This window comes from Eschrichtius robustus, chromosome 3 (genome assembly GCF_028021215.1).
Source record: "Eschrichtius robustus isolate mEscRob2 chromosome 3, mEscRob2.pri, whole genome shotgun sequence".
NCBI classification, from domain to species: Eukaryota; Metazoa; Chordata; class Mammalia; order Artiodactyla; family Eschrichtiidae; genus Eschrichtius; species Eschrichtius robustus.
The window spans coordinates 43,471,132-43,489,899 of record NC_090826.1 but is presented as its reverse complement, the minus strand read 5'-3'; the positions used below and the strand labels follow the sequence as shown (position 1 = coordinate 43,489,899).

Here is an 18,768-nt window from a genome sequence, read left to right as displayed (position 1 = left end):
CAAGACTGAACCAGGAAGAAACAGAAAATATGAACAGACCAATCACAAGTAATGAAATTGAAACTGTGATTAAAAATCTTCCAACAAACAAAAGTCCAGGACCAGATGGCTGCACAGGTGAATTCTATCAAACATTTACAATGCTAACACCCATCCTTCTCAAACTCTTCCCAAAAATTGCAGAGGAAGGAACACTCCCAAACTCATTCTAGGAGGCCACCATCACCCTGATACCAAAACCAGACAAAGATACTACAAAAAAAGAAAATTACAGGCCAATATCACTGATGAATATAGATGCAAAAATCCTCAACAAAATACTAGCAAGCAGAATCCAACAACACATTAAAAGGATCATACACCACGATCAAGTGGCATTTATCCCAGGGATGCAAGGATTCTTCAATATATGCAAATCAATCAATGTGATACACCATATTAACCAACTGAAGAATAAAAACCATATGATCATCTCAATAGATGTAGAAAAAGCTTTTGACAAAATTCAGCACCCATTTATGATAAAAACTCTCCAGAAAGTGGGCATAGAGGGAACCTACCTCAACATAATAAAGGCCATACAGGACAAACCCACAGCAAACATCATTCTCAATGGTGAAAAACTGAAAGTATTTCCTCTGAGATCAGGAACGAGACAAGGATGTCCACTCTCACCACTATTATTCAACATAGTTTTGCAAGTCCTGGCCACAGCAATCAGAGAAGTAAAAGAAATAAAAGGAATACAAATTGGAAAAGAAGAAGTAAAACTGTCACTGTTTGCAGATGACATGATACTATACATAGAGAATCCTAAAAATGCCACCAGAAAACTACTAGAGCTAATCAATGAATTTGGTAAAGTTGCAGGATACAAAATTAATGCACAGAAATCTCTTGCGTTCCTATACACTAATGATGAAAAATCTGGAAGAGAAATTAAGGAGACACTCCCATTTACCATTGCAACAAAAAGAATAAAATACCTAGGAATAAACCTACCTAGGGAGACAAAAGACCTGTATGCAGAAAACTATAAGACACTGATGAAAGAAATTAAAGACGATACCAACAGATGAAGAGATATACCATGTTCTTGGATTGGAAGAATCAATATTGTGAAAATGACTCTACTACCCAAAGCAATCTACAGATTCAATGCAATCCCTATCAAATTACCAATGGCATTTTTTACGGAACTAGAACAAATCATCTTAGAATTTGTATGGAGACACAAAAGACCCCGAATAGCCAAAGCAGTCTTGAGGGAAAAAAACGGAGCTGGAGGAATCAGACTCCCTGACTTCAGACTATACTACAAAGCTACAGTCATCTAGACAATATGGTACTGGCACAAAAACAGAAACATAGATCAATGGAACAAGATAGAAAGCCCAGAGATAAACCCACGCACCTATGGTCAACTAATCTATGACAAAGAAGGCAAAGATATACAATGGAGAAAAGACAGTCTCTTCAATAAGTGGAGCTGGGAAAACTGGACAGTTACATGTAAAAGATTCAAATTAGAACACTCCCTAACACCATTCACAAAAATAAACTCAAAATGGATTCGAGACCTAAATGTAAGACCGGACACTATAAAACTCTTAGAGGAAAACATAGGATGAACACTCTTTGAAATAAATCACAGCAAGATCTTTTATGATCCACCTCCTAGAGTAATGGAAATAAAAACAAAAATAAACAAATGGGACCTAATGAAACTTCAAAGCTTTTGCACAGCAAAGGAAACCATAAACAAGACGAAAAGACAACCCTCAGAATGGGAGAAAATATTTGCAAACGAATCAACGGACAAAGGATTAATCTCCAAAATATATAAACAGCTCATGCAGCTCAATATTAAAGAAACAAACACCCCAATCCAAAAATGGGCAGAAGACCTAAATAGACATTTCTCCAAAGAAGACATACAGATGGCCAAGAAGCACACGAAAAGCTGCTCAACATCTCTAATTATTAGAGAAATGCAAATCAAAACTACAATGAGGTATCACCTCACACCAGTTAGAATGGGCATCATCAGAAAATCTACCAACAACAAATGCTGGAGAGGGTGTGGAGAAAAGGGAACCCTCTTGCACTGTTGGTGGGAATGTAAATTGATACAGCCACTATGGAGAATATGGAGTTCCTTAAAAAACTAAAAATAGAATTACCATATGATCCAGCATTCCCACTACTGGGCATATACCCAGTGAAAACTGTAATTCAAAAAGACACATGCACCCCAATGTTCACTGTAGCACTATTTACAATAGCCAGGTCATGGAAGCAACCTAAATGCTCATTGACAGACGAATGGATAAAGAAGATGTGGTACATATATACAATGGAATATTACTCAGCCATAAAAAGGAACGAAATTGAGTCATTTGTTGAGATGTGGATGGATCTAGAGACTGTCATACAGAGTGAAGTAAGTCAGAAAGAGAAAAACAAATATCGTATATTAACGCATGTATGTGGAACCTAGAAAAATGGTACAGATGAACCGGTTTGCAGGGCAGAAGTTGAGACACAGATGTAGAGAACAAATGTATGGACACCAAGGGGGGAAAACTGCGGTGGGGTGGGGATGGTGGTGTGCTGAATTGGGCGATTGGGATTGACATGTATACACTGATGTGTATAAAACTGATGACTGATTAAAAAAAAAAAAGTTGTGTTAAAAAAAAGAAAATGCAAACTAAAATCAAGTATCCTTTTTTTGCTTATAAAATTGGCAAAAATGTGACCGATAAATCTATCCTTAAAAAATTCTTATGTGCCAAAAGGTGCTGTACAAGGATATTCCCTGAAATACTGCTTATAATAGGAAAATTTTGGAATCAACCTAAATAAATGTCCATCAGCAGAAAAACAGGTAATAGCCAGTTGAGCAGCTGTAGAAAGAATGTTGTAGACCTAAGTGTATGAACACAGAAAGCTCCCTAAATGTTCTCAGTAAATGAAAAGGGAAAGTCACAGAACCACGTGATCTCATTTAGGTCAGGGAAAAAACAATAAAAATATACAATATAGGTATGTAGGTACATACATGTATAAATGACAAAGAGTAAAGAAGACTTACAACTTTTGTTCTCATACTTCTGTATTATCTGATTCCTTTACAGTAAGAAAGTATATAAATCTAACTCGAGCAAATTTTTTTAAAAAGCCAATACAGAGCTTCAAAATAAGTCTTAAGGTAAACAAATACACAAAACTCTGCAGTATTTTATTTTATTTAAATTATAATTATTACTAAACTTCTGGTTCAATCACAAAGTTAACCACTCCATGTATGGAACTGTAATGATAGAGCTAAGGTATCTCCAATACAAAATACACAACCTTTCTTCAATCTTTTTCCCATCAGTAATCAAATACAAATGTTGAAAGTTAATGGGCAGTTATGAGAAGTAAAGGAATTACACAAATCTGTACCTGTACTATTTGGTGTTGGAGTCTGATGATGTCCCAAGGTAGTAGCTAACACAGGTCCAACTGGTAGAGAAGATGGACGCTGCTCTGACTTACACAACTGAGCAGGTTCTAGGAGATTTGAACACGTGAAATAAGTTAGAGAAAAAGCCAAACACAACTCTTCTTTTTTTCTAACACCTTTATTGGAGTATAATTGCTTTACAATGGTGTGTTAGTTTCTGCTTTACAACAAAGTGAATCAGCTATACATATACATATATCCCCATATCTCCTCCCTCTTGCGTCTCCCTCCCACCCTCCCTATCCCACCCCTCTAGGTGGTCACAAACCACCGAGCTGATCTCCCTGTGCTATGTGGCTGCTTCCCACTCGCTATCTATTTTATGTTTGGTAGCAAACACAACTCTTTAACTGCAATATCCTGAAGATCAGGAATTTTTGAGACAATATTCTATTAAGTCAAGTTCCATTCTACTCCTCCTTTCTGACCCCCAGTCCCCTTTAAACTCAATGATGATATGCTACCTAGTACTAAGACACCAGGCAGGATATCAAGAGACTAGTCAAGATAGGCCAATACCTCAGTATAACTGCTCTGTAAAACCAGCAAATGCTTCGGATGATAAACTGTTTCCCCCCGAGGATCAAACCACTTGTAAAATCTAAAATGGGGCACAGTACTTCCTCTTTAGTCTCGTGAGAGATATTAAGTTCATTCTCCTAAGGAGTAAAAATTCATAAAAAGATCTCACATACTTAATAAGTATTTTTTAAAAGATTTTCTTTTTTCCAGTAAAATTTCTGACTTATGTCATCAGTGAAAACACTGAAATGTTGGATGCAACAAAAAGGTAAAAGGAACCAGTGGGTGTTGGCCTTAAGCCCTCCTCTGCCAGTTAAAAAAAAAAAATTTATTACTCTATCCCTAAAAATACACGTCTATCTAATCAGTAGGCATCACAAATTTCATTCCTCCCTTTTTCATTATCTTTAAGTCCACCATGAAGAAACCATTTGTATTATTCAGAGCTATAAAGAATATGACAAAATAGAACATTCCTGGATTACTTTCAAGTAGATCAAGGTATATTAAGTTTTCCTTGGTAGCCATGAATCCTGGGTCATAGGATTCTGTCCCAGCAGCTAATCCAAGTAACCATGTTTGTCTTCCATCTCACTTTGAAAACCAAAAGCCCTTTAACTGTACTCAAAAAGCCCCAATACCAAAATTTTATCATCTTTTCCCAGTTCATTTTTGGCTGTATTTTGTGTCTGAGATTCCTTTTACTTATTAAAAAACAAACAAAAAAAACCTTCAAGATTACTACAACTGCCATAAAAAATTAAGTTTTTTGTCATCAATGTACCTGTGAAACATTTTTCCAAATATTATACTATACCTGGAGGTAAGACAGTCTGGGAAGGCATTGTGTTGATCACAGGTTCCAAGGGACTAGGTTGATATATTGCATCTACAGGATTAATAGTACTCTGAGATAAAGAAGCACAGTATAGTTATTTTTAATTAAATACCCTTCCAGCACTGACCCTCCCAAATGTATGAAAAGCCCACATTTCTGACAGCAAAGTCCTGAGGGTAGCTGTATAGACATGTTGGTCAAATTGCAAAGAGGAAATAAAACAACTTTACTATACGGAAGTCTAAGAGTTTCTTATAAGATTATTTAAAGAAGCATAGTAAGGAGGGAAAATGAATGAATCTCTGACATATAGAAAGGTAAAACTAAATGAAAACACTTGTAAAGAGTTGTAGAATGGTTTCAGGAAGCCAAAATAATAACCTCTCAATTCAACTCAGTGCTTCTGAAATTTTAATTCACCACAAATATCAAAGATGGAGAAATGCTCTCTCCTGCTTTGGTATTAATAAGCATTATACCTATGACTAGCTAATGTATCTGTACCACTACAATCTTATTTTTACATCCCATACTACTGCCACCAATGTGTATTGCACCGTATAGGCACCTAGTTTTACAGTCACTAAAGGCAAAGAAATGTATCTTCTAATTGGACGTCTTTTCTTTTTGAGGATTTAGAAGGGGAAAAAATACTCAAACATGTAGTTACAATTTTAGAGAGGAAAAAAAAAAAGTCTAGGTTCTTCTGACTCCAAGCCAAGACACTATTTTGCCAGCATGATGGCATTTTAAAAACAAGACTCCAAAGCTTACTGATATTTTTTTATTTGGAGGAGGGGGAAATTTTAAACCAAGGCCTTTGCCAAAGTTAAGTTTGAAACCACCACTTAGAAGACTATACCAGATAAAACCCAAGAAATAAAAATTTAAGTTTTTTAGCTTTCCTTGATCTGGAAAACTAAACTTCAAACATGTATTAGGTAGAGCTTGTAACAGAAAATACTGAAACAGAATTAGAAAAGATACTTTATTGATGAGCCCCAAAAGCATTTGTAAAAATTTAAAAGCACATAACAATGGAAACTGATAATAGGAAAGTTTTTATAGCATTCTTATTTAATGCCTAAGTTATTTTTTTCTTATATCCCCTCTCTGCATAAATATCAATATGTAAAAATCACTAAATCAGATCTCTTAAATTGATTTGAACATAAGAATTCTGATTCTTGTCACAACAGTCTACATACCATAAGTATTCTAGTCCTAGAAAATAAAGGACACGGAGAAGAAGCTCTGAAAACAATCATTAATAATCAAAAGCCTAGTAAAGTGAAGTGAGGAAGGTTCTGGAGCATTAGGAAAAGCACAGAAACAGAGACTTAGAATTTTAATTCCTAGAATCCTTGCTCTACCAGTGACTTGCCAAGTCTCATCTTCTGTGGGCCTCACTTTCCCAGTGTATAAAATGAAGAAGTGTCTGGATGCTATGGTCTCTAAGGGCTTTCTGGTTATTACATTAGGATTCTATTTTCAGATACCAGGCTGGGCCATAATACCTAAACAAGTGTCTCAACAATCCTGGAGCTGTTCTTAAAATAAATTCCTTATTTTTACATAGTGATTTTTCTCTAAAGGGCTCCAAGTGCTTTACAAAGGCAAAATCCCACCTTTAATACTCTGAGCCATAAGAATGAGAATATCTCACCTCCTTATCCCCAACCTATTATATAAGAAAAAATTACTAAAGAGACCAAGAAATACAATAACTTTGGAAAAAGGGACCAGAATTCAATCTTTTGAATGCAATCTTCTGTTTTTCAGAAGCCTAATATTAGGTTTGTCAATCCCACAAAACACTTTCAGACTTTTTCTTTTGTTCCTGTTGTTAATAGAAAATACAACTACTGTCCGTGGTCAACCAACTTCAGGCTAAAAAATGTCAAATAACATTCTACGCCTTGCTTTAAAAAAGAATGTGCAGAGCTTGAGAAGTGCAAACAAATGACAATCCTAAACCCTAATCTGTTGTAAAATTAATAAAATTCATGCAATACAATATAAAATACAATTATATATACATATATGTATGTATAGCTAACATTTATTGAGTACTATGTGCATACTATCTTACAACAATCCTCTGAGATAGAAGTCACTTTTCTTTATAGATGAGGAAACAAAGACTCAAAGGTTAAGTAACTTGCCTAAGGTCACAGATAGTAAGTGGCAGGGCTAGGTCTTAGCAGTCTGGGTCCAAGGCCTAAACCATGAACAGTGCCTTTTTTTAAAAATAAAAACTCTTACGGAAAATTGCTATAGTCCCTGATCAAATGATTCAAATATGTTTGTTTTCTACAAGTTCAGGTTTTCTATCAGTATAAACTATCTAGATGTTTTTAACTACAAATGATCAAACATTTTTAGTATGCTTTATAAAACTATTGTTTAACATAATAAAAAGTAACTGATTTGCTTTGAGAGAAAAGAGATAAAAATAACTGCCATCATTAATTTTCCTTAGGGTCTTTGGGAACCATGAAATGCTAGACAACATACACAGTCTTTTTCCATGAGGCTTATAATCTTAATTGATATCTCAGAAGAGATATTATATTATATTGTAATTATATCACATAATTGTATTAAATCACCATGGCTCAAACTATGAACTCACACTGTGAAGAAAAACAAAAATTCCAATGTGTTTAATTCAAATTTTAAAAATGTTTCTCTTACTCTGTTTTCTTAAGAAATATGTAAACATAACTTATTTTTCATTTTAAACCAAATATAAACATAACATGCTCATCCTTTCAAATATAATCATAAGATGGTTTTCAAGATTTACAAAATGAGTTTCCAGATCTCAGATAAGCTGGCATTTGTAAAGCCTCAGACAAAAAAGGTTGCCTCCTTCTTCAGAAATACAGTCTGAACACAAGTCACACATCTACCATAAAACCAGGGTAGCTTAAACTGCAAATCTTCAAATTCTAACTTTTATTTCCAATAAAATTTTCTTTTCTTTTTGGTGGGTAAGTTGAATGTAAGGGAAGAGTAAAACCCAAGGGGAGGAAAGAATAGAAAATGGCTATAAGTGGAAGAATTCATGTTGCAACTTGTTCCTACAAAAAAGCAGTATACACCACAGTAGCAATTACAGTTAACACAATACACAAAATCTAAAAATAAAGATAAGAAATTAATAGAAACCTATAACCATATAGTTAAATTAAGATGTTTCAATACTGTACCCCTCCCCTTCTGCTTTCATTAGAAAAAAAGAAGTTGGACAAGAAATGTAGCATTGTGAGTTATGCCTTATTTAGTCATAAAAGCTGCATTTTTATACCGTGATTAACCCTTCAAGTTAACACATGCAAGGTGATTCAATAAGAATCAAGACTCAGCAAAATTTTAAGATCGACATTTCCCCTCCAAATGATTGCTGAAAGATGGCCAACTTTAAGAGCTCAAGGAAAATTGCAAGAGTCAACAAACAAAGAACAGTGAGTAGGTAAAAAGAGGAATTTGTGTTGAAAAATGAGTAGAAATTCAGGCTTCTCCTGACATAACTGGTTATAATGCTCTGCAGAAGTAAAGGGGAACAAAGATTAGATTAAACTTACTATAATTCCATCTGCGTGCTTCTCCGCATTACACTGGTCCTTAAGGAGAAATGTTAAAAATATTAACTTCATTCTTTCATTTAAGTAACACCTTGTGTACTTTCTTCCCTAGTAAGCAAACTTGTTTTACTGGGTAAGCAACAACGTTAGAAAACTACTACTCTGCTTCCACTAAGATAGTAATTTCACTGGTCCATTCCTAGCCAAACATAATTCTAACCAAGAGCATGGCAATTGTTTTTCTATACAGGCATTTAATTAAATTCTTTGTAGAAATATCCTATTGAACTGTGTAGTCACATTGGTATCAATGATTGAAAGCAGATATATTAATTTATGATTAACGATCCTGAATATTTCTGGGTTTAACTTTACAGTAAATTATGCCAACTCTCCACAACCCCCAAACTCTTACCGTACTGCAAAGGTATGACAATCATATACCTTAAAAACTCAGGATAGACATAATTTCCCATATTCTGGCTGCTGGCCCCAGAAGTATATCAATACTTTTCTAAATAGATGGTCTGATTTTTGTTTCAGTAACCATAATCACCATATCCACAGAATGATGATATAGGGGCTAACGCCTACTACCTGGCAGGTATTTTACGTACAGGCATACCTTGGAGATATAGCGGGCTTGGTCCCAGTCCACCACAATAAAGCAAATATCGCAGTAAAGCAAGTCACGCAAACTTTTTGGTTTCCCAGTGCATATACAAGTTATATTTACATTATACTGTAGCCTATGAAGTGTGCAGCAGCATTGTCTTAAAAAACAATGTATGTAATTTAAAAATACTTTATTGCTAAAAAATGCTAAACATCATCTGAGCCTTCAGTGAGCTGTAGTAGTAATATCAAAGATCACTGCTCACAGATCGTCATAACAAATACAGTAATAATGAAAAAGTTTGAAATATTGCGAGAATTACCAAAATGTGACAAACCACAAAGTGAGCAAATAATGTTGCAAAAATGGCGCCAATAGACTTGCTTGACACAAGGTTTGCCACAAACTTTCAATTTGTAAAAGATAACATCTGCAAAATGCAATAAAGCAAGGTCTGCCTGTATATTATTAATTCACTTGTTCCACCGACAACTCTATAAAGTAGGTACTATTATTATCCCCATTGGACAGATGAGAAAACTGTGACAGAGAGAGTGTCTAGTCTAGTCTACAGTGTCTAGTCCAATACATATAGTCTAGTTCCACAATTCAAGGTCTTAAGTAATATGCTATTGATATTTTGCCTTGCCTCTCTTCTCCAAGGATGTACTTAAGGAAGAAGGTGGTGGAAAGTTAGCAAACATATTTGTTCCTGTAACTATAATCTACCTATTAGTATTACACAGACAATATATTTAACTTAAAACTGTTTAAAGTTTTAACTCCATACTATCAAGAAGTTTTCAAGTTTTAATAGAAATCAGTATTTGGTCTTGGTTTACAGCCAAGTTATATATCATTTATACATAACTTTTTCTTTCTTTAACTACAGAGTTTACTCAGAAATCTACAGATTGACGGGACAACCAAGAGCAATTTAAAGATTTGGGGATAATTTTTTTTTTAAGAATTAACATAGCAGGCCTGAAATAGCTATCCTCGGAAAAGCCTGCCTACAAAGTTGGCCGTTGGCTTGGTGTCTGGGAACCTGGATTTTAGGAGGGTTCCCACCACCTCACTATCATAAGGGCAGCTCACTGCACCTAATCTGTTTAAGCAAACAAAATGGCTTATGTTGAAGACCAGCTTTCCTTCTGGAAATCTGGACTCTTGCTTGGTAAGTGCTAGGTAAACAGTGCTTACGTGACAAAAACCCCAATAAAAAACCTTAGGTGTTGAGTCTCTAATGAGCTTCCCTGGGAGACATTTCACAAGTGCTGTCACAATCTGTTGCTGGAGGAATTAAGCACACCCTGTATGATCCCACTGGGAGAAGATTCTTGGAAGCTTGAGCCTTAGTTTCCTCTGGATTTTGCCCCATGTGCCTTTTTCCTTTGCTGGTTTTACTTTGGATCCTTTGCTGTGATAAATCATAGCTGTGAGTACAATTACAAGTTGTGCCTTCCAAGCAAATCACCAAACCTAGGGGTGGTCTTGCAAACTGTCAACACAGTGCATACCCTTTGCATATCTTTGAGAATAAAAGCATTTTGATAAGTCCATAATTCATGTTGGGATTTGCACAACTGAATTAACTATATATTTACAATATCCAAAGTTTCAGTAATTTTTAATAGACACAGCTGAAAATAAAATCTTGAGAACTACACAGAAAGAGAAATTTTAAAGTTTCTTGTTCAGATGATATTTTAATTTACTTTTAGTTTTCCCCATTAATTGCTAAATTTCTAATTTCTAAAACTGACTTTTCCAAAGAATTTCTTAGATAGAGATATATGTAAGTGGCAATAAGTGGAAAGAAATACATGTGGTAGATTAAATTTTCCAAAAATGGTCCCAACAAGAGGTAGAGTTCATGGCCCCTATCCTTGAAACTCTGTGACTGTCCCTAACCAATAAACATAGCAGAAGTGACTATGTGTGACTTCTGGTGTCATGGAAATGCCACAAATTTCTACCTTGTTTTCTTGGAGCCCAACCACCACACTGTGAGAAAGGCCAAGCAGCTGGAAAGAGAACTATATGGAGGAGCACCTAGGCCCCCAGCTCAACTTCCCAGGCATGTGAGTGAGCCACCTTGAAAGTGGATCCTTTGGCCCCCCCCATCTCAACACATACACCCTTGCCCCTGCAATCAAGCCACCACAGGTGGCACTGCATGAAACAGAAATAAGTCAAGAGGCCTAACCAAACTGCAGACTTGTGAGCAAAATAAATGACTGCTGCTATTTTAAGACACTTAGTTTAGGTTGGTTTGTTATATAGCAATATATTACTGATACAGTACATTATATTATCTAAGAAAACCACCACTTCTACTTCTGGTATAATTTAAAATAAACTTAAATATCCAGTTTTAAGATAAGTAAGTACTAGGGATGTGATGTACAACATGATACATATAATGAACACTGCTGTGTGTTATATATGAAAGTGGTTAAGGGAGTAAATCCTAAGAGTTCTCATCACAAGGACAAAATTTTTTTTTTTCTATTTCTTTGATTTTGTATTTATATGACATAATGGATGTTCACTAAACCTACTGTGATAATCATTTCATGATGTAGTAAGTCAAATCATTATACACTTTAAACTTACACAGTCTACTTACAAAGTCTATTATGTCTCAATAAAACTGGAAGAAAACATAAACTTAAATATCTGACAATATTCTCAATTAATAATGCATGCTATCTACAGGGTATTTTAAGTCAGGGTTTATTATTTTTGTTACTGCTGTGGTTTATCTTTTAAGGCAGAGTCAAATCTAGACAAACCCACACTATTAAATGCCTTACTACCAATCCATTCCCATCATGAACTTCAGGAATTTTGTTCTCTTATTTTAAAAGGCGTCTTACACTCATCCCCCCTCCCCCCATCTTTCTTTTTAAAACTTTTTATTGTTTTTGTTTTGTAAGTAAACCGCAAGTTGCCTTTTATCAGGGTCAGCCAAAGCTAAATCTCAAGTACTACTAAACCAGAGATCCAACTGATTTCAATTTGAATTATGTTAATTAAACAAAGAAAGGGTCTAATGCTACTTCCCACTTAGATTATAACATATGTTTATCTGGTTATAAGTCCCTCATTCCTTAACACAATGGCTATTCTCTCTTCTTTGAACAAACAAGCATGACTGAGATCTGGAAATATGATAGTAACAAAAACATCAGTACAACATAATTTGACAAGACTTTTGACCAGAATTATAGACTTCGGTATTTTAAAACCATGCCTACCAATAAGATACATGAAATATATTCCTATCTTTCTAATAAGGCAATGTAGTCTAATGAAAGCTCTCTTAATTATGGACCTATACATGTACTTATTACATGAAATAAAAAATAAATATGCTATGGTGATGAAAGAAAATTTCTAATTCAAGTTTGATGAGATTCAACAAACGGGACTGGGACAACTGGATAACCACATGCCAAAAAATGAACCTGGATCCATACCTCACACCACAAAGATTAACTCAAAGTGGACCATCCATTAAATTAAATGTAAGAGCAAAAACTACAAAACTCTTGAAAGAAAATACAGGAATAAATCTTTGTTGTTTAGGATTAGGCAACGATTTCTCAGAAAAGCCACCAAAGGCAAAAGCAATAGAAGACTGATAAACTGGATTTCATCAAAATTTAAAATATGCATGCTTCTCAGGACACTATCAAGAAAGTAAAAAGACAACCCACAGACTTGAAGAAAAATCTGCAAGTCATATATCTGATATGGCTTGTATCCAGAATATATAAAATCACTCCTACAACTCAATAATAAGATTAAAAACCCCAACTAGAAAAATGGGCATGGCACTTCCCTGGCGGTCCAGTGGCTGGGACTTTGCCTTCCAGTGTGGGGGTGTGGGTGTGATCCCTGGTCGGGGAGTTGAGATCCCACGTGCCCTGAGGCTAGGAGGCCAAGGCATGAAGCAGAGGCAGTGTTGTGACAAATTCAATGAAGACTTAAAAATAAATAAATAAATAAAATAAAATAAGGGCAAAGAATGTGAATAGACATTTCTCCAGAAGAAATGTAAATGAAAACCACTAGGATGGCTATAATCAAAAAGACAATCACAAATGCTGGTGAGGATGTGGGGAAACAGAACCCTTACACAAGACGTAGAGGGTGGACCTGAGGGCGTGGGCAGGGGGAAGGGGAAGCTGGGACGAAGGGAGAGAGTGGCATGGACCTATATACACTACCAGACATAAAACAGGTAGCTAGTGGGAAGCAGCCACATAGCACAGGGAGATCAGCTCGGTGCTTTGTGACCACCTAGAGGGGTGGGATAGGGAGGGTGGGAGGGAGGGAGACGCAAGAGGGAGGGGATGTGGGGATATATGTATACGTATAGCTGATTCACTTCGTTATACAGCAGAAACTAACACAACACTGTAAAGCAATTATACTCCAATAAAGATGTTAAAAAAAAAAAGAACCCTTACACATTATGAGTGGAAATATTATGTGCAGCTGCTTTGAAAAGTAGTTTAGCAGTTTTTCAAAAAGTTAAACATAGAGTTACCATGTTACCCAGTAACTCCACTCCTAGGTATACACTTAAGAGAAATGAAAACATGCGTCCCCGCACAAAAACATCATATGCAAGTGTTCACAGCAGCATTATTCATAATGGTCAAAAAATGAAAACAACCCAAATGTTCATCAACTGATGAATGGATAAACAAAATGTGGTATATCATTCAAAGGAATATTATTCAGCAATAAAAAAGAATTAAGTCCTGATACATGCTACAACATGGATTAACCTTGAAAACATTATGCTAAGTGAAAGAAGCCAGTCACAAAATACCACATACTGTATGATCCTAAATATATGAAATGTCCAGAATAGGCAAGTCTAGAGACAGAAAATAGATTAGTAGTTGCCAGGGATTGGAGGAAAGGCAGGGGCAAGGGTAAGTGAGGGAAAGAGGTATAGGGAATGACTTCTTCATATGTATGGTGTTTCTTTTTGGGGTGATAAAAATGTGCTAAAATTATATTATGGTGATGGCTGCACAACTTCGTAAATATACTAAAAACCACTAAAGTATAAAGTTTAAATGAGTGAACTTTATGGTATGTAAATTATATATCAATAAACCTGGTTTAAAAAAATTCTCATGAGAAATTAATGAATACTAATATAAACAAAAAGTCTATGCAGAAAAACATTCTAGGGAGAGAACCTGGGATCCAAGGGTAACTTAAACATACATTCTAGTTTAAAAGTATCTATGGTCAGACAACTCAGTTCTAAACCGATAATCTAGACTTGGGAAGTCCAGTTTAGAAGCCACTAGTCACATGTGGCTATTGAGCACCTGAATGTGGCTAATTCAAAGTGCAAAATACACCCAGGAGAGTGACGACTTAGTGCGGGGGGTGGGGGGGGGCGGTGGAGGGAGAGAGGGAGGGAGGGAGAGAAAATGAAGTATCTCATTAATGAATGAATTTTTATATTGATTACATGTTGAAATGGTATTATTTTGGATACGATGAGTTAAATAAAATACATTATTAAAATTAATTTCCTTTGCTTATGCAAGTTGTGACATCTGGTCATATCACCTAATCTTAATTAAGAAAACTGGTCAAGTCCCCAGCTGCAGGGGTCTCCCAGATTATCTTCACTCTGCTCCCTCCCCTCCTCACTTCCTCTGCAATTCCCCATGAGTGGAACACTGCTGTCTCTATCTATGGTACAAAGGAAGAATGAAGTCATCTGAGCTAACACAGCTTACCTGAAAATCCCAATAACCAAGTGGTGCCCAAACTTTGCTACACATCAGAATCAAGCTGGGAGTTGAAAAACCCCAATGCCCAGGTGACACACCACAGCAACTACAACAAGAATGTCTGGGAATGGGAGCCATGTGTCAGAATTGTTAAAAGATTCCCAGGTGATTCTAATGTGCAGCAAACTTTGGGAACCAATGCACTAATCATTTAGGCAGGTGGGAAGCTTTGGGGAATGAGAATTAAAATCAAAGACTCAAAAAACTGGAAGGAGCTTAAAATCCTACCTACAGCATGCTGCCTCTAAGAACCTAAAACTAAATCAACCCAAAACAAGAAAGGTATCAAATTAGCTACATTTTCTTTTTCTTTTTTTTTGGGCCACATCCCTTTGGGGTCTCAGATGACAATACATCTTCTAAAAGTAGCTGATTCCAAAGTCTTATTAACCTGCCAGGGCAGAATAATCTTCCAAAGTAACTAAAACAATTTATATTCCCATCAGTGTTAGATGGAAGTTCTCAAAATTTTACCAACATGCCATTCTGTGGCTTTAAAATTTATGTCCTAATAAAAAGTTTTTTTAAGTTAACAATTATTTAGGACTAATTATATGCTTGGTACTAAGAGCATTACAAACACTAATTCATTTAAGTTTCACACTATCAGCAAGAGTACAGATAATATTATTATTCCTATTATATAGGAGAAAACCAAAGCACAGGGAGGATAAATAAACTTGCTCAAGTGGTGGTACAAGGATTCAAACCCAGACCATCTGGCTCCAGAGTCCATGCTCTTAAAAATGTAATGCTGCCTCTCACTATTATTTAAAAACTGTATATCTTAATCACAGATTGACTGATTATGCAAAGATTAATTCATAAGGATGACAAATAAAAAAAAATCATACATACAGTGGAAATACTAAATCACACAACTATTAAAAATTATGTGTTAAAAAAATCATTCAAAATTCACAATTATTTATCAGGCCCCTACTTTGTGGCAGGTAACTGTTCTAGGCACTGAGGATACAGTGGTGTTATGGAGTGAATGTTTGTGGGCCCCCCACCCCTATTCAGACAATGAAGCCCTAACCCCAGTGTGACTGTATTTGGAGTAAAGGAAGTAAGTTAAGATTAAATAAGGTCCTAAGGGTGGGGCCCCAATCCACTAAGTGTCCTTCTAAGAAGAGACACAAGAGAGCTCTCATTCATGCTCACTCTCAGTGTGTACCACCAAGGAAAGGTCCCGTAAGGAAATAGTGAGAAGGTGGCTGTCTACAAGCCAGGAAGAAAGTCCTCACCAGAAACCAAATCAACAGGAACCTTGATCTTGGACTTCTAGCCTCCAAAACTGTGAGAAAATAAATTTCTGTTGTTAAAGCCACTCAGTCTGTGGTGTTTTGTTATGGCAGTGCAAGCATTCTAAGACAAAGTCCTCATGGAGATTATAGTCAGGTATAGACAGACAATAAACAGGATACCATGTAAATCTGGCTAATGATGCAAGACCATGAAGAAAAAGAAACTACTGGGAGGGTAGAGATTATTTTAGATAGAGTGGTCAGCAAGGTCTCTCCAAAGAGATTTCACGTGGGCAGAAATTTGAATAAAGTGAGGGTGTGAACCCTGGAAGTCTGGAAGAAATGCCTTCTAGGCAGAGGGGAAAGCAAATGCAAATCCCTGAAGCAGAAAAAACTTGGCCTGAGAAAAAGAAAACAGGCCGATGTTGTTAGAATGGTGTGATCAAGCAAGGTGAGGTGAGGGAGTAGTGACGGCTCAAATGACATGAAGTTATGGTTAAGTAACTTAAATTCCATTCCAAGGGAGGTGGGAAACCAATAAGGGGATTTGAGCAGGCAAGTGACATGGTCTATTTACACTTAAATTATTTAAAAATACACAAAGAGTTCATACAGGGTACATATATATAATTTGATGGATGTATCTGTACATAAAAAGCCTTAACGATGAAATTCCTTCTGGAAAAAATTAAAAAGCCAAACTCCATTTACTTGATCCATGTTATCCATTCTGAAGGACCTTGAAATGCAGGTCTATTAAGCTGGGCTAAAACAGACAGGTAGCAGGTACTGACTTAACTGTAGAAATTTCTAGAAAGAAGTTTTAGTAACTTGAATTGTAACTCATTCCAAAGACAGAACATCAAAAATGTTCTTGTTGGGTGGCTAAATGGTGAGCTACTGAAAGAGGCTAGGCTGCCCTGTTTTACAACTATCTAAAGACCTGATTGATTTGTAGAGATGATCCAAATTGGCCTAAACACTATCAGCTCTTCTACTTCCTCAATCTTCTAGAGAAGGCACTGTTGAATCCCTAAAATACCTATCTACTCACACTGGGCTTAATGTAGTTTACTGGTTATCTGTATATAAGCTTCTGGGCAACTGTAGGTGGCCCCAACCCACCCATGTAATTTCACAATAAAGAAAACCTTACCCCTTTTGTGCCTCCAACCCTGTACTCCCTTCTTAAGCTTTAGAATGTATTCTGATTCACAAAAATAGATGGAAGAATTTAGACACATACATAGGAAATCAGGCAGAGTGGTCAAAAATACCTAGAAAATGAACACAAGCCCTAAGTTCTGACACTTTAATACTGAATCTGGCCTCAAAAGAAAATGATACTTCCCCTCACCCCTAAACTTACAAGCTGAATATCCATACTATCTAAGCACAAATGCATTTTTCTATACTATTGTGTCATTAACAATGCTAGGAAAATAGTGTCCATTATTAGGCAAACAAATATATGCAACTGAATAAGTAAAATAGGCCAAATAATTAAAAACTCAAACATCATTTCCAAAACTGGTTGCTGAATTGGCTGCCCACCTGCTTCTAGCCACTGGCTAGAAATACAGAGGTACAGTCAATGGAAAAAAAATTTTTTTAATACTTATTTTCAAACACTAAATTCTTGTTTCTCAAAATGTCATGCAATCAAGTACATATTTAGGTTGAACACACCAAAATTTTTCAGAAAAGCAGGCAATATCCATGAAATTGTTAACCAACCACAATAATCCAAAATACGTTTTTATTCCATGAATAAGGAACAGTAATTAAAGCAGTGGTTTATTAATGTATTGGGTTGGTCAAAAAGTGCCTTTGGTTTTTAAGTAAATATAAAAGACATTTTTCATTTTCACCAAGCACTTTATTGAACAACATATTCACCGTTTTTTTCCACTACCTTCTGCCATTTTTCAGGCAACTGCGTAATTCCATCTTCCCAAAACTTTTTATCTTTTTGAGCAAAGAACTGTTCCAGGTGCCTTTTGCAGTCTTTCAGGGAATTGAAATTTTTTCCATTAAGAGAATTTTGGAAAGACCGAAATAAATGGAAATCCGCAGGTGCAATGTCTGGTGAATATGGCGGATCAATCAGAACTTCCCAGCCAAGCTGTAACAGTTTTTGCCTGGTCATCAAAGAAACAACATGCAGTCTTGTGTTATCCTGATGGAAGATTATGTGTTTTCTGTTGACTAATTCTGGACACTTTTCATCAAGTGCTGCTTTCAGTTGGTCTAACTGGGAGCAGTACTTGTTGGAATGAATTGTTTGGTTTTCCGGAAGGAGCTCATAATAGAGGACTCCCTTCCAATCCCACCATATACACAATATCACCTTCTCTGGATGAAGACTGGCCTTTGGTGTGGTTGGTGGTAGTTCATTTCGCTTGCCCCATGATCTCTGTACATTATTGTACAGTATCCACTTTTCATCGCCGGTCACAATTTGTTTTAAAAACAGAACGTTTTCATTACGTTTAAGTAGAGAATCGCATGCGGAAATATGGTCAAGAAGGTTTTCTTCGCTTAACTTATGTGGAACCCAAATGTCAACGCGATTAACATAACCAAGCTGGTGCAAGTGAT

The 18,768-nt window shown here is 36.0% G+C and overlaps 1 protein-coding gene across 3 annotated transcripts in view; it reads right to left on the bottom strand.

The window, feature by feature from the left end:
- OSBPL9 (oxysterol binding protein like 9) overlaps window positions 1-18,768 on the bottom strand; it is a 167,928-nt gene that overhangs the window by 25,707 nt on the left and 123,453 nt on the right. For 2 of the 3 annotated variants that reach the window (XM_068539862.1, XM_068539865.1), the window contains 3 exons: window positions 8,465-8,503; window positions 4,854-4,944; window positions 3,454-3,561 (listed from right to left, as the gene is read on the bottom strand). In XM_068539862.1, coding sequence (XP_068395963.1) covers window positions 3,454-3,561; window positions 4,854-4,944; window positions 8,465-8,503 — 238 coding nt within the window. The remainder of the gene's footprint in view (window positions 1-3,453; window positions 3,562-4,853; window positions 4,945-8,464; window positions 8,504-18,768) is intronic. The other variant, XM_068539864.1, reaches the window with a different exon arrangement.